Here is a 21,097-nt window from a genome sequence, read left to right on the forward strand (position 1 = left end):
ATTATTTGTACAAACATGGTGCAAAGTATATGATTTGTTAAAAAATGTTAGTGGTTAGCTAGTTAAAATGGGATATTGTGATTTCACAAGACTGTCTTAGAAGTGATCATTTGAAAATGTTCAATTTGAAAAATGTGCACTTAGAGAAAATATAAAAATAAAGTGTTGCATATTGATATTTATCTGTTTCTATATATATTTATTGTGAGAAATCATTAAGATAATCAGTGTTTCCACAAAGATAAATATCATTAATTATTAATAATAACAGAGTTAAAGGTAAATTGAGCAAATTGGCTACTTCTGGCAATTTATTTATGTGTGTATCTAACTGGTAGCCCTTCGCATTAATCAGTACCCAAGAAGTAGCCCTTGGTTTCAAAAAGGTTGGTGACCCCTGGTGTATACAATACAAATTACTTTTAAGATGGGACTTAAATGCTTCTACTGAGGTAGCATCTGTAGCTGTTATCGGTAGAACATTCCAGAGTACTGGAGCCCGAATAGAAAACGCTGTTGGCTGGTCGCACGCCGGGAATGCTCCGACTTTCCGAGTCGGAAATCCGAGTTCGACGGGCGTTCCACTTGAAATTCCGACGAGGAACTCCAACATTCCGACTTCCCGGTACAGATGTAACGCACCAAGTGTTCTGCTCTGTGATAGGCCGGCTGTACTCGTCTTAAAGGGGCGTGAAGTTGTCTGTTAGCAAGTTAGCAGCTAGCTTCTACGATGCTATACTCTGCAGAGCTTATGCACTATTGGGGGCGACTCGCCGAACCGGAATAATGCAACTCCACGTCGCGTACTAACGTCATGCTTAACCTAATTTATTTCATTTAGACTTTGTTGTTTTTTTGTTTTTTTTTATCATGCTCAAACAAACATGAGTGTGTTTTAATCACCCGGCTCTCTGGACGTGGATGCTAACTTAGCTCCTAGCCTGTGTAGTTGAATCGGCTAATGGAAGCGGGCGATAAGCTAACCTCAACATTAGCAAATGTGTTTTGTCCACGCGTTATCAGAACCACTCAATTTAAAATTACTTTTAACTCGAACGTTTATTTTTGTACTTTGTCACTAGTTGGCAATTGTAACAACGGTGAGCTACTCTTCAACGCGCTGGCATTCAATGGTACTCGTTGTTAGTCAGTGGTCACGCTTTTGCAACTATCAGCTTGCGAGTTAGTGGGCTTTGTGCTGGGTTTAGCCATCGCATGCTAACTCTGCGCCAGGAAAGTTGGGGATTTCACATAACATTCCGAACAACGTTAACTCGGACTCGTCGATGGCCTGTCGCATACAATTACGACGGTATTTGTTTTAAACTAACATCGTTAAGTTTTCCCAACTGCAGAGTTTTGTACATTGGACGGCCCTCATTGATTGAGGTGGGTCTGAACGTATTTTTTTTCTTCATTAGCCGTGTAAGATGATTGATGGTTTTGCGTCAATGTGTCCCGTTTAGAGAGCAAACATGTAAAGAGCCTGGGGTTGGACCTTTTTGATTCCAAAAAGTAGACCAGAGTCAACTTCGCAGTATGCTCAATTCAGGAGTCCTGCAGCTAGAAAAGATGGAGCTGGACCTGGACAGCCCGTCCTCCTTGGTTCAGAGTGATGGACAGCTAAGGAGATCCAACAGTGCGCCCATGATCAATGGCCTAAGGTTTTAGTGGTTCATTTGGACTTCTTTCTTATAAAAAGTAAACATTTTTGGGTTTTCAGAGTGAGGATAAAATGCACTATAACCATTTAGTGGTTTACCATGAATTAACGTGGACCCCAACTTAAACAAGTTGAAGAACGTATTCAGGTGTTACCATTTAGTGGTCAATTGTATGTAATATGTACTGTACTATGCAAACTACTAATACAAGTTGCAATCAATCAATCAATCAGTGGTAAATGGTTTTACTGCATTTAAGCCTAATTCTGAAAAGTCACCTGAAAGCTGACCAGCCCTAACATTTTGATACTTACCCCAATGTGAATCAATGTTCTATGCAGTGGACATTTTAGGTTTTGGTTTATTTTGTCCGTTACAAAAAATGTTATGCAAAGCACAAATGTCCACTGCCGAAGACGCTGGTTGTTAGGAGTACATGTGTTTAGTTCAGTGTCACCAATGCTAACCTGTTGGATGAACATTCTGACTAAGACAAGTTTGTCATTGCAGTGATAACTCCCAAGTGTTCCAGCGAGAGGTCTTGCGAAGCCGCAGAAATAGCACAACGGTGGTCAACAGGCCCAATATGGTACTTCACATTTTAAAAATAAACTTGTCTGAGTTATGTCGTTGTGAATGTTCCCACTCTAATTCATCTTATAGGTTCCTTCGTCTCCAATCCGTGTTCCCAGCACCAGGCTTCATCAAATCAAACAAGTAAGAATAATGTTACCATTGTTCCCTCTAATTTTTCATGTGTGTGAGCAAATGCAAAAACTCCCTGAGCATTCAGTGGAGCCCATGTGAGCAACATCAGACCTGCACACTGTGGCTACACCAGCAGCACACCTGTCCCAAACCTGACTAAATAAGTTCAATGTCCGTCCATCCATCCATTTTCTACTGCTTGTCCCTTTGGGGGTTGCTGGAGCCTATCTCAGCTGCATTCGGGCGGAAGGCGGGGTACACCCTGGACAAGTCCCCACCTCATCGCATGGCCAACACAAGATAGACAGACAACATTATCTTATTATTATAATCAAATGACAGCAGTCATTTCCATTTCTAATATAAGTGTTTAGGCCCACTTACAATGACAATAACAACAAATATTGTTTTTCATGAACTGTGTACTTGTATTGTTTGTCTGGGTGGAGGTCCTGCTTTGGAAATAATTTGTACCCTTTTCAGACATGGCATTTAGTTCCCATTAAAACATTCACATGTTGCACAATGAGCTGTAAGCAGGGGATCATGTGTACATTCCTGCAACTTCCTGTTTGTAAAAAAATATATTTTTATTAGTATTTATTTAATTTACTAACAGCATTTCATGATTAATATTTATAAATTAAGATTCCTAATAAATGACACTAGAATAAGCACACATTTGATTGGTAAATCATAGTGTAACGACCTGGAATGACACTGTGGTGTTGGAGTTGTCCGACTTTTTGTGTGGCTATAAACGCATCACTGGCTAAGTGCCATATGTGCATGTGTTGGCGCAAGTAAGAAAGAGCGAGCAGCTGCTGTTGATATAACAAAGTTGCTTTTGGTCTGGTTTGTACTGCAGAAAATGACCACTTTTGCTTGATATAATTTTTTTTACTAATGTTTTGGTGATGTGTTTATGGCCGACAATAAAGAGTTTTGCTCAGTTAAGTGATCGATGGAATTCATGTCCACAAAGCGTCTCGACAGACGTTACAATATTTGAACAATGATGACGAAAAGTGTTTTCTCTGTCGTGTCCGTGTGTCGAAAATTGTTATGAGCTTATTTTTTTATTTGATTTTGTACGCAGCATAGATTTGCCGTGCGCAGAGAACGCTTGAGCAGTGCGCAATTGCACAGGCGCGCACCTTTAGAGGGAACATTGAATGTGACCTTGTTTGATAAGAAGTGAGCTGGCAGACCACCGTCTCCCCCTCATGCCTTTGGATGGCTGTTGTCTCATACACATGCAAAAGTAACTTTTTGGAGTCAAGAGGGACATCGGTCTTACATAGTTGATCGATTGGTAGTGTCAGACTCCGACAGAGTCGTGTTGGCAGAGAGATAGTCGCTGGCTGTGTGAATAAGAATCAACAGTATGTTCTGTGTTCTCATAGGAAGAAGGGGTGGATGTGATGAACAGAGAAACCGCACATGAACGGTAAGATCATATGTACACAAACACTTGGATTACCTCGATTACATTTTTTCAAGTAATCAAAAAATGTCATTTTCCAGCCCTAAAGTATTTTACAGAAAATAGTTGAAATAAACACAGATGACCTTTACTGTTTCTTAGAAATAACCGTGGCATTGCACTTTTACCAAGGGAGAATCGCTAGTATGTTACTCTAAAAAAACCCTAAAAAAACCTGTGTAGCTAAAAAAACAGGTGATAAGTAATAATGAACAGAACTACACAAAATGACTGATGGTATGTATAATACGTGCGTAAGTATGATACATTTAGTGATAACGTATTGAACACACACATTTGAAAATGTATTGTTTGATTTTTCAACCAAAAACTCGTTAGCATTAACATACAAACTGTAGATGCATGTCCTCACGTTTGAATAAAACCTCCGTACGGTGCAACGTGACTGCCTGGCTCTGTGTCGCCTTGGAAACACTCAGAATGGAAGTGGCGCACTTTGCCATGCAGAATGCAGACTTTCGGCAGGGTTTGTGTGTAAAAACAATTCCTCTTATCTACTACGAACACACTTCACTTCCTGCTTACAGCGTTACAACCCCCCCCCCCCCCCCCCCCCCCCCCCCCCCCCCCCCCCCACGGTGCGCAGAGGAATTTGGGAGATGTAGTTTGTTTTCAGACCCGGTCAACGCTACAGCGCCAGAAACAATATTACACACCAAGATTTGTTTCATACCGTCACGTGTCACGGCATTATTGTAAAGACCTTCTGACTGCTATATCACGGTATTTAAAATACCGTTACACCCCTAAGAACATGTGTTCGTCTTACATAAGGATTGTGAATGATAGGCAAAATTACAAATAAAAGTACAGTTCCCCTTTAGTACTTGCATGGATTTCCTACTAAAAATGGTGTACACTCAAATCCAGAAAAAGTTGTACGCAATGCAGACATATTAAAGGGGACCTATTATGGCAAACCAACTTTTCTTTCTTATTGGTACCTGTTTTTGTGAATTTTATCTGCATAAGTCAAGAAAATTTGAACTCGAACTGAAGGCATGGCGGATCATTTTTTGAAACAATCTGGCCTTTCTTCATACCTCCTCCATACGAGCCATTCGGAATTTTCCTCATTTGTGACGTTTTACAACATGTTGCGTCAGCTGATCTTTCCATATACCTGTATAGTAAAGTTTTACCCGAAGAACTTTGCGTGAGTCTGCCTTTGTCGTCCAACGTTTTAGTCAACAAGTTCCTTCTTTTTCTCTATCCTCTTGTTGTCGGGCACACTGGCCGCAGATGCACATGCATACTCCGCTGTTGCCATTTCTAATACAAAGTATCGTATAGGACAGGGGTGGGCAATTAATTTTTACCGGGGGCCGCATGAGCAACCCGACCGAGCACTGCTGGAGGGCCACATCGACAATATTTCAATTAAATTTTGCTCAATAATATTTTTGATATATACCGTAAGAATAATAATAATAATTAATAATACTTTCATTTAACCTAACTTAACTTTATACCAAAAGCACTGCTTTGGAAATCATTTGTACCCCTTTCAGAGATCACATTTAGTTCCCCTTAAACATCCTCATGTTGCACAATGAAATGTAAGCATAGGATGAAGTGTGCAATCCTGTAACTTTCTCTAGTAACAGCATTCCATGATTAATATAAATAAATTAACATTAATAATAAATGACAGTAAAATAAACACACGTATGACTGAGGAGTCATAGTGTAACTTTGTGGTGTTTGAGTTGTCCGACTTTTTGTGTGGCCATAAACGCACCAGTGGTTTAGTGGTATGCGTGTTGGTGACAGATGACAAGTTGGTTTTGGCCTGGTTTGTATGGCAGAAAGTGACTAGTTTTTCGAGAGAGAAGTGTTTTACTCATGTTTTTGGTGTGGTTATGGCCGAATATAAACAGTTTTGCTCAATAAAGTGATCGATATAATTCCTGGCCTCAAAGCATCTCCATAGACGTTACAATAATTGAACGGTGTTCAATTGAACGGTGTTGACGAACACCGTTAGGGCCGCTTGTTGTCACTGTCACTCAAAGTTGCATTGCAAAATTACACAGAATAAATGTTTATTTTGTTTAGAATTCAGATGGGATTTGATTTGGTGCGCGGCATATATTTGCTGTGCGCAGAGGACGCTTGAGCTGTGCGCAATTGCGCAGGCGCGCATCTTTAGAGGGAACGTTGCTTGGCAGTCCATGTCTTGTTGAAAACACGGCATTCGTCATCAACTTTTCTCTTTTTAGCGTCTCGGGTGTAAACCGTGCATCACTTGTCGCTGTGCACCTTCACTCACAGGTTACACACGGACATACGGCCATAAATAACACTTTTCAAAATAAAAGCAGCACAGTTGTATTGCGCGCACGATATAGATGTTTTTTTCAACTTTATTTTGTAATTTGTGATTGCAGCTGTTCATTCACTCACAATCACGCACGTGCATACGTCCACACGGAAGTAATACAAATAACGCTTTTCAAAACAAAAGCAGCACCGTTGTATTGCACACTCGACATAGATACTTTTTTAAATTGATTTTGTAATTTATGATTGGCCTCACGCGGGCCGGACAGGGACGCACAAAGGGCCGGATGTGGCCCGCAGGCCGCAGAATGCCCAGGGGCCGTATTTATCAAGCGTCTTAGAGTGCCATTTTACACTTAAGTCCTGAGAATTTGCGAAATGTAGTCCTACTCTCAAACTTAAGAATAAAAGCTATTTATTAACTTTTTTAAGTCTAAGAATCACTCCTACTCTCCACGATATTTAAGAGACCTTCAGAGGTGTCCTAAGTGGTTAGGAGTTGCCAGCAGGGGAAGGCACTGAGGCAAGAGAGACGTGCGTGAACATTCAGGGAGCGGAAGGATGTCCTGGCTTTGTTTGATGACGAGCAGCTGATCAAACGGTATTGTTTAGACAGAGCGGGTATTATTTTTGTCACAGATTTAATCATTTGCTTCCGTGTTTATTTCTGAATGTGGCTGCAGTGGGCTAGTATATATAGAGCCACCCACACCAGTTTCAAATTAGTTGCCTAATTAATGAATTGGAAAGAAAATGTTATGAGAGTAGCGTATGTGTGTGTGGCCCTTTAATAGGTGAGAGCATGTGAGGTGAGTGACGTCAGTGAGTGTGTGGGCGAGAGAAGAGAGGGAGCGGTAGCGTGAGTGCGGGCGGGGACTAGTTTGTTTTGTGTTGGATTGGCTGTGTGCAAGCAATCAATAAAGCAAGATTTGCAACTAATCGCCGGACTCATCATTCACCCTAAAGTCGTCCACTGTGGAGACCCACTGCCGGGTAAAGTGAAGGGTGTTGCCGCGAGCATACATCGGCCCTGGAGAAGTGTCTCCCCTGCGCTCTTCGACTACGGTCTGGGAGCAGGAAGCAGAAAAGGTGCAACAAAAAGGAAACATTTATTTTTGATTCATTGCCAATATTGTTTGTTTGTTTTGTATTTTGTAGTTTATTGTCAAAATATACACTCCCATTATCCACTTAAATATTTCTAAGATATTTTTTTATTCTTAGACAAGGGATTGATTCCCTTCCGTGATTGGTCATTTCTATGGACACAGAAATTACGTCACCTAAAATTCCATTTACGGCACATAGTAATGTCGTAATTCAGCTCTGCGTGTGGCACTTAAGATTCAGTCCTATACTTCGCTGAAAGTGTGAGTAAGACGCTTGATAACTAACTTTTAAGTGCAGCTTTCAGCGAATAATTTATTTACTCTAAGTCAACTCTTAGCAGACTTCTTAGGAGTAATTCTAAGAAGCTTGATAAATCAACCCCAGGTCTGGTATAGGACGAAATTGTATCTGTCGGAGTCGAAATGGAAGCGCTAAAAATTACAACATGGCTGACAGAGAAGATACAGTCAAAGGAGAAGCACATACATATTAGAATATAACCTTATTGTTATTGCACTTAAAAAGTACAATGAAATTAGTTTTCAGTACAACCCGTTCAAGAAACAGGAAGACTGATGGGTTGCCACCTGGTAGCATAAGACCACTCAAAAAACAGTGCATTCTGAAGAGATGGTCAGAAAGCGGTTTTAAAATGGTTTGTAAAACATAATCTATGCAAATTTTGACGAAAGACCCACCATTACGTGTTATGTAGATCACAAGGAAGTGTTTTAAAAGTAGGTAAAAATCACAAGACGACACCTTTTCATGTACCGTATGCGCACACATTAATCCAAGCACGTTTCTTTTTATACATTCCAATTAACATGGATATTGAGCGCTCATGTTGTAGTTCCTGGGCCACTCCCTGTCTATGCCCTCATTTAATTATGAAAATCATGTCAAAATTAGTCATGCGTCTGCGATATCCTTTCTCTGCACCATCAGAAAACATTAAAATATTGAGCAGGATGACAAAAATGAAAAATTTCACCGACATTGAGCTGGAGGTGCTTCTTGCTGGAGTGTAAAAATTGAGTCTATTCCAGTATTGTTGCAAGTTAGTGCAGCATTGCGTTTGGCGAGAAAAATTACTTCCCACTTTTAGCATGGGTTTTCAACATGAATATACTTTGCCCACAGAGACACTAAAAGGTTTGTTTGAAATATCTTAAGATGTAGTTAAACCAGAAAAAAACAGCACGTCACTCACTTTAACCACTGACTTGTAATGATGCTGTAACAACGGGTTATAACATTTGGGGGGCACCTATGCTCCATATATATCTCAGGGATTAATATTAGGACAATTACATTAATAAATGTACTTGCGTACAAGCCACAAATAGTGCACAATGCCAGCTTGTTGTCTCTTCCATCCGTGCTGTTACTCAGAGCGTAAGTACGTTGAACCAGGCAACATCGCTACAATGTTTTTTGATAGCATTTGCGCATCACGTACAGTATTCTCTTTACATTGATTGAAAATGTTTCCTGTTAAATTATACATATTGGTCATATGATGGCGAGCAATGTCTGTGCAGCCAATGGCTCTAATTACATCAGGAAAACCAACTTTTGCTTCAAATTGCGCTTTAATTCTGGCAATTTCAGCTGCATTGTATGCTGGAATTTAATAGGCTAACATGCTGATAATTTAATGTTTTTGTTTTTTTACCGCTTTGCAAAAGCTTCTATATCCTGAGACGGAGTGGCTCCGTCGAGATCTGCGGGAGACACGCAAACACCCGGCGCACGCACGCGCACACACACGTACACACTGCACCAGAGATACGCACACACATTCACTCCGGTGACCACGTAGCTTTTATTCAAACCCGGCAGATCATCGAGCACACTTGATGCCTCTACCTATCCTCAGTATCCGTAATGGACAATTCTGGCGAAGCAAAAGTATTCTCAACTTACCTGGTCATTTTCGCGGTCGCCGGAGTCAAACTGCGCTGACGTCATCGCACGCATTTTAAAGCGTCATTGTGGGGCGCAGTTCAGTGAGGTCACTAACAACTTTTTTTTCAATTTAATTTAAAAAATATTATATTGCATAATGACATTTGTCACTGTACATTGCATATTTAGTTTTCCTATATTTTTCATCGTTTTAATACATTTTGAAAGAAGCAGAGTTTCTTTAGCCTATACTTTGCTTAATTGATGAATTTGTGTTTTTTTTAATGCTCTGGGGGAAGGGCCTAGACCAGGGGTCGGCAACCCAAAATGTTGAAAGAGCCATATTGGACCAAAAATACAAAAACAAATCTGTCTGGAGCCACAAAAAATTAAAAGCCATATTACATACAGATAGTGTGTCATGAGATATACATTGAATTAAGATGACTTAAAGGAAACTAAATGACCTCAAATATACCTACAGATGAGGCATAATGATGCAATATGTACATATAGATAGCCTAAATAGCATGTTAGCATCGATTAGCTTGCAGTCATGCAGTGACCAAATATGTCTGATTAGCACTCCACACAAGTCAATAACATCAACAAAACTCACCTTTGTGCATTAATGCACAATGTTAAAAGTCTGGTGGACAAAATGAGACAGAAAAAGAAGTGGCATAAAACACGTCCTAGAAAGTCGAGAGAAAGTTGTACATGTAAACAAGCTACGGTGAGTTCAAGGACCGCCAAAATTAGTAGGACAAAACGGCGCTTGCCAAATACTCAAATCAGTGAAGCATGTTTAATATAAACAGTGTGCTTTATAACAATTAAGGAGGTTTGTCATGTTTGTCCTCCTATAGAAACCATATTAAAACAAAAAATATATTTTTTTCCCCTCATCTTTTTCCATTTTTCATACATTTTTGAAAAAGCTCCACAGAGCCACTAGGGCGGCGCTAAAGAGCCGCATGCGGCTCTAGAGCCGCGGGTTGCCGACCCCTGGCCTAGACTATAAAAATATGCTTTTACCTGGCATTGAGGTGTGTTAGGTTGGAGCTAGTGCTTTTCAGCAGAGGAGGAGAATTGTTTGGGTTTTTGTCTACTTTTACAAAGAAGGTAAAATACTTTAAGTGTCACACAGTAAATTAAATACTGTTTATTTAAAAAAAAGTTTATGTAAACATTTATGCTAAATACATTTTCTGGACACGTTCACCATTTTTTCAGTTTTTGTATTTTCCACCTAATTTTTCTCATTGTTGGGGAGAAAAAATATACATTTTTTTAAGTTATTCTTTTGACTTGCCATTATTCCACGCTAATTGTGGGGAGTGAAGAAGAACCCCGCAACATATCCATTTGTGTAATTGCACTCACTGGGGTGTGTTAATTGTTCTTCTCTCTGATATGCACACCAATCTTTGAGTTATTGTATAACATTTATTTATTTAAGCTGTAAACCAGTATCACCTCTGAGTGTCGCCAACACATCCACAGCTTATAGAAATGTGCGTACGACAACCATGAAGTTGGCGCAAGGCACCGCACATTTCCACGTTCAGTTCACTCTTTATGTATCTCAACTTTGCTGTGAAAAACGCTAAATACATGAGGCGCCTGGTCATAATTTGTTTATGAGAATGGGTGAACACGGAGCTCCAAATCTATTTGTGGCAACCCGCCACACTGTATGGGAAACAGTGAGCTTTGTGAATTGAGTATGTGGTTTTCATCGATGGAAGTGTGATAGAAAATGAACATATCATTTTTTTCTTACTGTGTATGCACAGGGAAGTGCAAGCTGCTATGCAAATAAGCCAGTCCTGGGAGGAAAGTCTGAGTCTGGTAAGGAAGCTTTATGATGTTACTTGTGACTCATGGCATTTTGTTGTTCTTGGAAAATCGGCATGCTTTGAGCCCTCGACATTGCTGCTCTCTTTTCTAGAGAGTGGGCATGGACAAACATGCTAGAAAAAAATATTTGGGAGTTATCAGGGCCACCAGTCTTTCAAGATCAGACTGAGTTGGTAGTATAATACTCCAACATAATTAGTACTATATTACAATTGTAACTACATTAGTGTGTGTGATGACCCATTTTTTCAGGCCCTATTTTTGCGTTTTTAGAGCGACAATGATTTGGAAAAGACTGCATCATCATCATCATCCCCCAAGCGGATCGACTTTGTGCCTGTGTCCCCGGCACCTTCTCCAACCAGAGGGATAGGGAAAAAGGTACATGTGAACTTGGTTTGTTTACATGTGCATTATGTGATTATACCTCTTCACTAAATGGATAAAGGCAGTGGTGAAACGACTCTAAACTAACTTAATTCCCCACTAACCCCAAACTGGTAATTAAATGAAAGCTGCATGGTGTCCAGCAGGAAGTAATTTCTAAACAATAACAAGCAGCGTCCGTGAAGCAGCTGTTAGGTTTGCCGCAGAGACATAAACAACAACTGCTGTGCTCAAGCTAACAATTTACAAGGCTAACAATCTATTGACTAAACACGGCCAAGGACGTACTGTTGATACATTTTAAATGTCCTACTAAGTGAAAGATTAAAAGGCCCAGCAGAAGAAATGGAAGGGTGTTAAAGCTACTAAGCTAGCAGGCATCACCACATCATTGGATCAGAGTGTAGAAATATAACTGTGTAGAGCACTGCCATTATTTTACTGCAAAATTGAAGGATTTGTTTCTAGATGTCTCATCCTTTTTTTGTACAACTGTTTTCTTCGCTGGGAGCAGCAGTGCTTCTCTCCGTCTCTACAAATTCTTGTGAGCAGCAATGGCCTTACTCCCAGTCCCATACCGAGTCCAACGCGACGCTTCGGGTGAGTCTTGGACTGATTGTGACTTTACTGGAACACTTCTGGGGCCGTACTTATCAAGCTTCTTAGAATTACTCCTAAGAAGTCTGCTAAGAGTTGACTTAAGAGTAAATAAATTATTCGCTGAAAGCTGCACTTAAAAGTTAGTTATCAAGCGTCTTAGTCACACTTTCAGCGAAGTGTAGGACTGAATCTTAAGTGTCACACTCAGAGCTGAATTACGACATTACTATGTGCCGTAAACGGAATTTTAGGTGACGTCATTTCTGTCCATAGAAATGACCAAACACGGAAGGGAATCCCTTGTCTAAGAATAAAGAAATATCTTAGAAATATTTAAGTGGACAATGGGAGTGTATATTTTGACAATAAACTACAAAATAATACAAAACAAACAAACAATATTGGCAATGAATCAAAAATAAATGTTTCCTTTTTGTTGCACCTTTCCTGCTTCCTGCTCCCAGGCCGTAACAAAGAGGCAGGGGAGACACTTCTCCAGGATGTATGCTCGGGGCAACACCCTTCACTTTACCCGACAGTGGGTCTCCACAGCGGACGACTTTAGAGTGAATGATGAGTCCGGCGATTAGTTGCAAATCTTGCTTTATTGATTGCTTGCACACAGCAAATCCAACACAAAACAAACTAGTCCCCGCTCGCACTCACAATACCGCTCCCTCTCTCTCTCGCCCACACACTCACTGACGTCACTCACCTCACATGCTGTAACCTAGCGTATGTGTGTGCCACACACATACGCTACACTCATAACATTTTCTTTCCAATTCATTAATTAGGCAACTAATTAGAAACTGGTGTGGGTGGCTATATATTTACTAGTCCACTGCAGCCACATGCAGAAATCAACAAGGAATGGAAAATTATTAAATCTGTGACAAAAATAATACCTGCTGTGTCTAAACGATACCGTTTGATCAGCTGCTCGTCATCAAACAAAGATGAACGTTCGCGCACGTCTCTCGCCTCAGTGCCATCCCCTGCTGGCAACTCCTAACCACTTAAGACACCTCTGAAGGTCTCTTAAATATCGTGGAGAGTAGGAGTGATTCTTACACTTAAGAACGTTGATAAAAAGCTTTTATTCTTAAGTTTGAGAGTAGGACTAAATTTCGCAAATTTTCAGGACTTAAGTGTAAAATGGCACTCTAAGAAGCTTGATAAGTACGGCCCCTGCTCTTTAAATGAATGCATGTTTATCTGTTTGCTTTGACCAATTGGTAGAAACGTGGTTCATCATGTTATATTTTGCTAAATAAAGCACTTGTCTTTCTGTTTTGATTTAAATTTGGTACACTTTACATTATTAATTATGTTAAGACCCTCACTTTCTTGCTATAGATATAATTGGTTGCATAATTGTAATAATGCAACATCTGTTTTTCTTATTTAGAACAGCTTACTGTAAACTGCATTTTTTTCCCTTCAGCCGACGGAGCCAGAGTCCCATCAACTGCATCCGAGCTAGCATACTTGGGCCTATGAAGCGCAAAGGTGAGCTACTTTGTATACCTTTTTAATAGTCCATTAGTCACAGTGTGGTTCCTCTTTTAAAATACCGGTATGTGCATTTAACACAGCAGTTTTTGATAATTAACAATTTCGTTTGATCATGTTGACATCAACAAGATTATGTTGTGTTAACATTACCTTGTGTTGTCATCAACAAGGTTATGTTGTGTAAACATTGTCTTGAAATGCTACTTGATAATTAACTGCAGAGGAGGCAAGTCATTCAAACTTAACTTGTTTATTGCCTCGACAGATTGGTGAGAATTAGAAGCATGTAATCAAAGACGATGTGCTGTTGTAGTTCTCACAACATGTCAAGAGAAAGCTTGCATGTTGAACTCGAAATGTAAGAGCTGTGTTGTAAATCTGAAACAAAGACTAGTGGAAAGTGAATGGATTGAGATCAAGCTCATCAATATTTCTGCAAACCCTCACTTTTGCTACATTCCAGCTGGTGTTGGTCACCTGCTGGAATGTCATGCTCTTCCTTAGACCACTTTTTCAGTTTGACATGTTCATACTTTTTTTTTTTTTTAGAAAACAGCTACAAGGGCATTGTTAATTTACATAACCTCCAGGTGGAGGTGTTAATAATAGTAACAGTAGTTTGTCTGACTGAATATGTGTAGGATTGCAAGGTCAGCTCTTGAGTTGAATTTCACTCACTTTTCATAAAGGCGTCATGTTATTTTTTTCTACATTTAATAAACATCCTTGTGGTTATTACAAATTGAAACAGTGGAGGATTTTAGAGTGCATGTATAAGCCAGTCTGCCTCACAAGAGGATAGAGGAAAAAGAAGGAACTTATTGACTACAACTGAATAAACATGGCGGACTCACGCAAAGGTCTTCAGGTAAACCTCTACCTTTTTATATGGAGATATCCGCTGAAGTAACTAAGGCAAAATACGTTACTAAAGTCTCAAAATCCATACTGCTTATTTGGACCTACTTTGGAAAAATTAAAGATTGTTTTAAAAATATCTCTGCTGTGCCTCCATGGTTTGATTTCACATTCTTGAGACTTATTGAGAACCCAAACGCACAAAACATGTACCAAAAGGTAAGAAAACGTTGGATTTGCATTAGAGACCAATTGCAGGGCAGATACCGATTATTAGTAGTCAATGAGGTCAATAACCGATATTTAGAGCCTATATTCTTTTGCAGTAAAATGTAGCCAAACCTGAAAAGTATACCTCAGTAAAGAGCTGGACATAGCTTTAAGTTGTTTTTTAACATTATTTTTAAGGAATTGGCAGACCAGTAGCAACGCCATGTTTAATGCGGCGCTAATGTTGTGGTTATTTAGTAGCAAAGAAAACATCAGGGCATATTACAAACACCTTATACACAAGTGTCTAAGATTATCCACATTTGCATTTCAAAATATAGAAAATCTCCTGAAATTTGGTAAAAATATGGGATTTTTCTACATCGCTAATCAATTTTATATCAGTTTATGGATTTAAAACATTGTAAGGTTTCCTTGTGAGAAATGGTTGGTTGGTAGATTGACATTTATTTGGAACATGTATACAGTTTCAATATGATACATCAAATACTTTACATATTTTCATTTCTCTTTACATGGTAAATGGGTTGTACTTGTAAAACGCTTTTCTACCTTTTTTAAGGAACTCAAAGCGCTTTGAAACTATTTCCACATTCACACACACACACACACACATTCACACACGTGTCTGAATACGAGTTCGGAAGACAGAAAGCTAATTTAATCATACCCCTTTTCCACTTCATAGCAATTACTTACGCATATGTTCACTTTCACAATGTACATCAATGATTTCCCAATGGTATGTATGATTGATAGAAATATGATTTCTAAATATTGCAAACATTTAAATAAAACTAATTCTGGGATCCTTCACGTAGCTTATAGGTGAGTCATTTTTCAAGCTGGCTGACAATTTCCTCCTCAATGTTACAGAAATCTGCTACCTGCTTATCTTTACGTATTATATAACTCTCCTATTTGTTAAAGTGTGGCTTTTTGGCAGAGATACAATTTTTTTGTTAATTTCGTGTCCATCTATTTCTGTCGTGTTGGTAATTTCATTTAATCACGGGACATAAAAACTAGCTGCTCTCCTTTTTTAATGAGCCCAAGCACGTGTGTTGAGGACGGAGGCCTGTCGTGCAACTCGCTGCAAACTTTGCTCAAAGGTTCATTGTCTTCTCATTCATATATTTTTCAAATGTTCTTTTTGTCAGACAATATTTTTGGTATACCGAGTGGAATTTTTACCTGACATGTTTCATCTGTCATCTGCAGTCCTCTTCAGAAGGGTCACCTGACCACAGTATTACCTATCAGTTATATTCTTATAGGCGTGGCCAACCAGGCAGACCTGTCAAGTGTACCTGTACTCACAGGGATATTTTTAGTATTGTATCTTTTCGGTCTTTCACCTACATGAATATGGTGTTTTGTGTGCCCTAAAATGATTTTTGAGAATGGGTTACAGGGTAGGAAAATCAGCGCCTTGTCGCTGTTATGCGGATAAAGAAACCACCACTTTTGTTTTTTAATGGTGACGTTGCCGCCCCATCACTGTCACCTGGACTAGAGGGAATTGGCCCCAAAACAAAAACCACCCATGAGCGTTCCCATGTGGACTATGCCTTAATTGGACCTCAGTGTTTCTCCCACAGGACTGAAATGTATCTGTGGTGTTGTTTAAATGGTGTCATTGTATATGTTTTACATTTTATATGGATCATAATATAATAAAGTTGATAAAGAAAAAAATAAACCACACTTGCACTGAAACAATTTAACAGGAAGCATGTGTGTAATTAGTGTTTCTGTGGACGGTTAAAACTGAGCTTTTTGGTTTGTTATAAAAACATGTGCAGCAAATTGTTTGTAAACCTTATTAAACAAAACATAAAGTTGACTTAAGGTTTTATTGTATTTCATGCAGCAGTAGAGGCCTGTATTCTAATAACATGCATGAGTAATTTTAAAAAAACAAAAACGGTTAAAATGTGTTGTGACCTCGTCAGCTGTGGTAGTGGTATGTGCTATGAGGTCTGTTAAGAAACCGTCACAATGTCTTCATCCAAAAGTATCTAAGTATACCTTTTTGTAAATACACAGTTGTGCAAAGTTAGGTCTTTTGAAAGTCCTTTTGAGAGATGATCCTGTAGCCACGTTTCAAGAGACAAAAATCTTACATGTCTTCCACTTTGCAGGTGAAATGGAGACCGAGAGTCAGCCAAAGAGGCTCTTTCAAGGCACCACCACAATGCTGTCCTCCGATGTCTCCAATATGTCGGACCTCGGCTCCTGGTAAGACTTCTTTACAATGTCAGAACTTGCAAACAAAAACAACAAGCCATTTTAGAATTTGTATTGACATACTCTGCTAGTGTTCTGATACCAAAAGTTAGCATTGCCTACTGTTAGTGGTTAATAGCCTGTTAAAATTCAGTAAGAGAGTCTGTGGCGTTGGGTACTGGCCTCCACATTACCAGACACCTTCCCAATTGGCCCTTTTTAGACTGTTTATGAAACCATTTTCCATGTTGATCGTCAGAATGAAAAGTACAGCACAGAACTCCATCCCACCCTTTTGTGTTTTAAGTAGGGATGTCAAAATGAACTCTTCAATGCAGATGAATCATCATCATGAATATGATTGAAAACACATGTTTGGCACTGTCGAAGCAGTGTTAGATCCATGTGCAAATAGGGATTTTATCTGTTAGGGACTGGCTGCAGAAGCAAACAAGTCAATTTGGAAGACTAAACAGCATGTTGGCCCTCTCTGTGGAAAATTTAAGATTTAAAAAAACATGACGGAACATTCGACCGACATTATCATGCACACTCTGAAGGAAGGAGTTTTGTTTTCACCAAAGTACTTTCACAAAAGGATTAACAGGTCCACATAAATGTGGATAAATGTTTTAGAAAACATGACACGCTAAGCACGTTATTTATATTCCCTTCTTTTTTGAGTCCCTTGGCTCATGCAAAATGAAGCACTATTAATGCAAATTAATAGTTGTTCCACAGCAACCCTGTGACTATCTTGACTAAAAAATGCGAATCATTTAACACAACAATTTGACCGCACCAGTTAAATGCAATTTGTGTGACTTTAAAGGGGTCATATTACATTAAAAACACTTCCTTGTGATCTATATAAGATGTAATGGTGGTTATTTAGTCAAAATCTTGCATATATTGTTTTACAGACCATTTCCAAACTGCTTTCTGAGTGTCCCTTCAGAATGCAGCGTTTTGTGGGCGGTTTTATTTGTGGCTCCAAATTGAATGCCAACCATATTTGTTGTAGTTTTTAGCACTTCCGCATTGAGTCTGACAAATATAAGTTAGAACTATACACTACCTTTGTATTAGAAATGGCAACAGCAGAGAATGCTTGTGCATTTACAAGCCAGTCTGCCCCATAACAAGAGGACCGCAAAAAAGGCACTTATTGACTACAATGGCAGACCCGTGCAAAGCCCTTTGGTTAAATGTATACCATATATGGATCAGCCGCCGACGTCACCAATGGGGAAAAACGTCACCACATAGGCAAATTCCAAACTGTGCAAATTCCTGAAAATATGAAAGCAGGCAAGATGGTTTTATAAATATTTTGGAATGCCTCCACGGTTTGTTTTAAAATTTCCGGGACTTATGCAGATGGGTATTGTACTACAAATAACTTGTATTTCAACAAAGTGAGTGATTAGAATGTATTGTGGCATCCTTACAAAAAAGCATAATATTCAGTTGAACAGAGACTATTTTTAACATTTAAATTAAACTTATACAGTAATTTTTCTTTCTCTCCCTTTCTCTCTCAACTCTCTCTACTGTGTCATAAGAACAACCTCAACTTGTTTTTAACAGGCACATAATCAGGTAGGAGGAATATTTTACTCCAACATACAAAAATAACCTTGTAAATATGGCCACGGGTGTGTAAAGTCACTAGAGATGCACCATCCACATTTTTTTTTAATCTCCAATCTTATCCTACTGCTGTACCTAAATTATAAAATTTGTTGATTCTGTATTATTTTGATATTATAGCTATGTTTGCGTTAATATCATTATTAATGACTTTATACCAGGCTGAAATAATTGTCTCTACAGTTAAGTATATGTATGTACACACGCATGTCCCAAAATGCAATTTGTTGGTAATTTTAAAGCAGTGGTTTTCAATTTTTTTTTTATTACCTAATACCACCTCAGAAAACACTTGGCTCACAAAGTACCACCATAATGTCCAAACTTAAAGTACAGTAGCGTAGAAGGCCTAATTATACATTAAAAACAAGGCAGAGGTTCTATTTAACAAGTATATTTAATAGTTGTGGACACTGTTGTTGTTGTGGACACACAGTTTGAAAAGTAACACTGTTTGAATATTTAAGTATTTGGCGTAACATGAGTTGGAGCTTGCGTACCTTTACCAATACCACAGTTTGAGAATTCCTGTTTTTAAAGTAATACAAAAACGATTAATACAGGAAATGCGACACTGCAGAGGAGGTCGCTAAATAAGGACACTGTGATGTCACATTGCAAAGTGATAAGTATAGTGGCCCTAAAGGATCATCATTGCTGCAATTCCACAGACTTGATATCTGGCTGCTGTGAGGCGCTGATGAAAGCATTGTCTGATATGAGCGCTCACATGCTAAGAAGAATGTGGTAGTAGCATAGTTGTTTTTTGTATGACATTTCACTGCACATCTTATCACCCGGTTTGATTCTTCAGCATCTGCACTGAAGAAAATGTGTGCGCTTTTACTGAAACCGCCGCTTTCATGCAGTCACTCTCCAGATGGAATGCTGGACGGCAGCCTGAGCAGCGTCTGCTCCTCGACAGATTCTCCGGGCAAAATGGAGGGAGTGTCCCCCTCATCATCCAGCAACTCTCCCTTCGCCTCCCTCCAGGATTTGTCTCCAAAATGACAGCACCAAGGCAAAAAAAAAAAAGGGAACCTTCGGAAAACCATCTTTTTTCCCTGTTTTAGACCTTCTGCCTCGGCGTTGCCTAGAGGAATCCATGTGTGCTTTGTAGTGCTTTCATCTCGTGGTCATGCAGTTTGAGGGCAGTAAGTGAAAGGAATGGCTGAGATGTTGTGTATGGAGGTAAAATCTAGTTGTGTGGATGTGAAGTAAAAATCTGGTGAACCTAGTAAAGGCCAAGGATGCTGAGCACAAGCTGCTAGTCTTTGGATGGTGCTTGGCTTCAAAATACTGGCATTTGTTCTTAGAAGTAGCCATCATTCACGTGTCGCCCCTTTTTATTGAGGTGGCGAAATGAAGCACTGGACAAACAAAATATATATTTGGATTAGTGTATCCCCTTTTTTGTGCTGGAACATTTTTGTCCATCAGGCTTTTTTGTATGTACAGTCTTGAGATTTTGTAAGATTTAACTTATTGTTTCTCTGCAATGTTTGCTTTTATGTACATATTTAACCTTGTGGATTTTGTGTATAAGTGAGTGATGAGGGGAAGGAGTATAAATGGCAATCCTTACTGTTGTACTGTAAGTGGTTTTAATTTTCCCGTCAATTGGTTAAAACTGTGGTGTTTTTCATTTTCAGTGGCCTGATGTTTGCCTCCTGTGTCATGTTACCCTTCGGAGCAACTGTGGCTTACGTTGTATTTTTAGTGTGTAACACTAAAGACTTATGGATTGTTGTACAGTTTGTTTAGTTTTTTTCTTGAAAACAAATCTTATTTATGGTTAAAAAAATGATTATATAAAAATATATATGAAAAAGGATGGCGATAAGGTTGTTTCTCAAGTAAAAGTCCAAGTTTGTGTTGTGGTAATCTGGCTGCAGTCATATGCAGCTAAAATCCCAATGACAGCATGTTTATTTTCTGTTGTGGTTCACGTTGCACAGGGTACCCGTTTCTTGTTTTATTTTCTCAGCCTGTGTTAAAAGTCTCAAATGGAGAATTTTAACATGGCCTCCATTTGTTAAAACAAGAAAAGGTCATAGCAGTATGTAAAGGTTAATAAACCCATACTGTGATTTTTGCACCTGCATTTGTTCAACTGTCTTCCTTGTGCCCCCGGTGGCTTTTTAGCCTGCGTGTACAAACAAGGATGTGATTGTAATCATATTAAGTCATGCCCATGAAGAAAGGATTGTTTGCATTCTACCATTTATTGAATGTCCTTTTTTTTGTCCAAAACTAGAACAAGGAAAAGCAGTTTGCTTGTCAATGCAAAACATTTCTCCAGGGCATGAACTTAATAATGTCCAATGTCAAATCAAGCTTTTGCCTTTTGTTTTTGCGCTCATATCAAAGACAAATAAATTATTTCTTTAAAAATGTTGTCTTCACAAACTTAATCCACGTTTATCAAGTTTTTGAGATGGTTTTCCACAGGACTGCAATGTAGTTGTGGCGGGGGGATTTTTCATCATGCTTCATGTGAATTGTCATTTTGAAGGACATTTAAATGAGCAAAAAAAAAACATGACAAGGAAATCAAATATGCTTAGAAACTTTA

At 39.0% G+C, this 21,097-nt stretch overlaps 2 protein-coding genes and 1 non-coding gene across 5 annotated transcripts in view; all 3 read left to right on the forward strand.

The window, feature by feature from the left end:
- Window positions 1-21,097, forward strand: part of ints6l (integrator complex subunit 6 like) — a 173,105-nt gene that overhangs the window by 113,427 nt on the left and 38,581 nt on the right. The gene's annotated exons all lie outside the window — the stretch shown is intronic.
- Window positions 344-20,624, forward strand: pabir2 (PABIR family member 2). Of its 3 annotated transcripts, none has more exons than XM_062045434.1 (11): window positions 635-1,389; window positions 1,467-1,664; window positions 2,175-2,253; window positions 2,328-2,381; window positions 3,779-3,822; window positions 10,983-11,037; window positions 11,320-11,427; window positions 11,948-12,033; window positions 13,481-13,545; window positions 16,785-16,881; window positions 18,435-19,352. In XM_062045434.1, coding segments are annotated over exons 2-11 (714 nt in total). In that variant the 5' UTR covers window positions 635-1,389; window positions 1,467-1,539; the 3' UTR covers window positions 18,436-19,352. The 3 variants fall into 3 exon arrangements, with proteins under 3 accessions (XP_061901419.1, XP_061901418.1, XP_061901417.1); XM_062045433.1 differs by lacking the exon at window positions 18,435-19,352 and adding an exon at window positions 19,392-20,624 and having other exon boundaries at window positions 636-1,389; XM_062045435.1 differs by lacking the exons at window positions 635-1,389; window positions 1,467-1,664; window positions 18,435-19,352 and adding exons at window positions 344-625; window positions 19,392-20,624.
- On the forward strand, window positions 11,143-11,241 carry LOC133649297 (small nucleolar RNA U109). The gene has a single exon (XR_009826040.1). It is a non-coding gene; the product is annotated as a small nucleolar RNA U109 (small nucleolar RNA).

This window comes from Entelurus aequoreus, linkage group LG04 (assembly GCF_033978785.1).
Source record: "Entelurus aequoreus isolate RoL-2023_Sb linkage group LG04, RoL_Eaeq_v1.1, whole genome shotgun sequence".
NCBI classification, from domain to species: domain Eukaryota; kingdom Metazoa; phylum Chordata; class Actinopteri; order Syngnathiformes; family Syngnathidae; genus Entelurus; species Entelurus aequoreus.

Coding starts and splice junctions, on each gene's coding strand:
- pabir2 (XM_062045433.1), top strand. CDS start 1,540: ATGCTCAATTCAGGAGTCCTGCAGCTAGAAAAGATGGAGCTGGACCTG. Junction 11,428..11,947: donor CCAGAGGGATAGGGAAAAAG/GTACATGTGAAC, acceptor CGCTGGGAGCAG/CAGTGCTTCTCTCCGTCTCT. Junction 13,546..16,784: donor TGGGCCTATGAAGCGCAAAG/GTGAGCTACTTT, acceptor TCCACTTTGCAG/GTGAAATGGAGACCGAGAGT.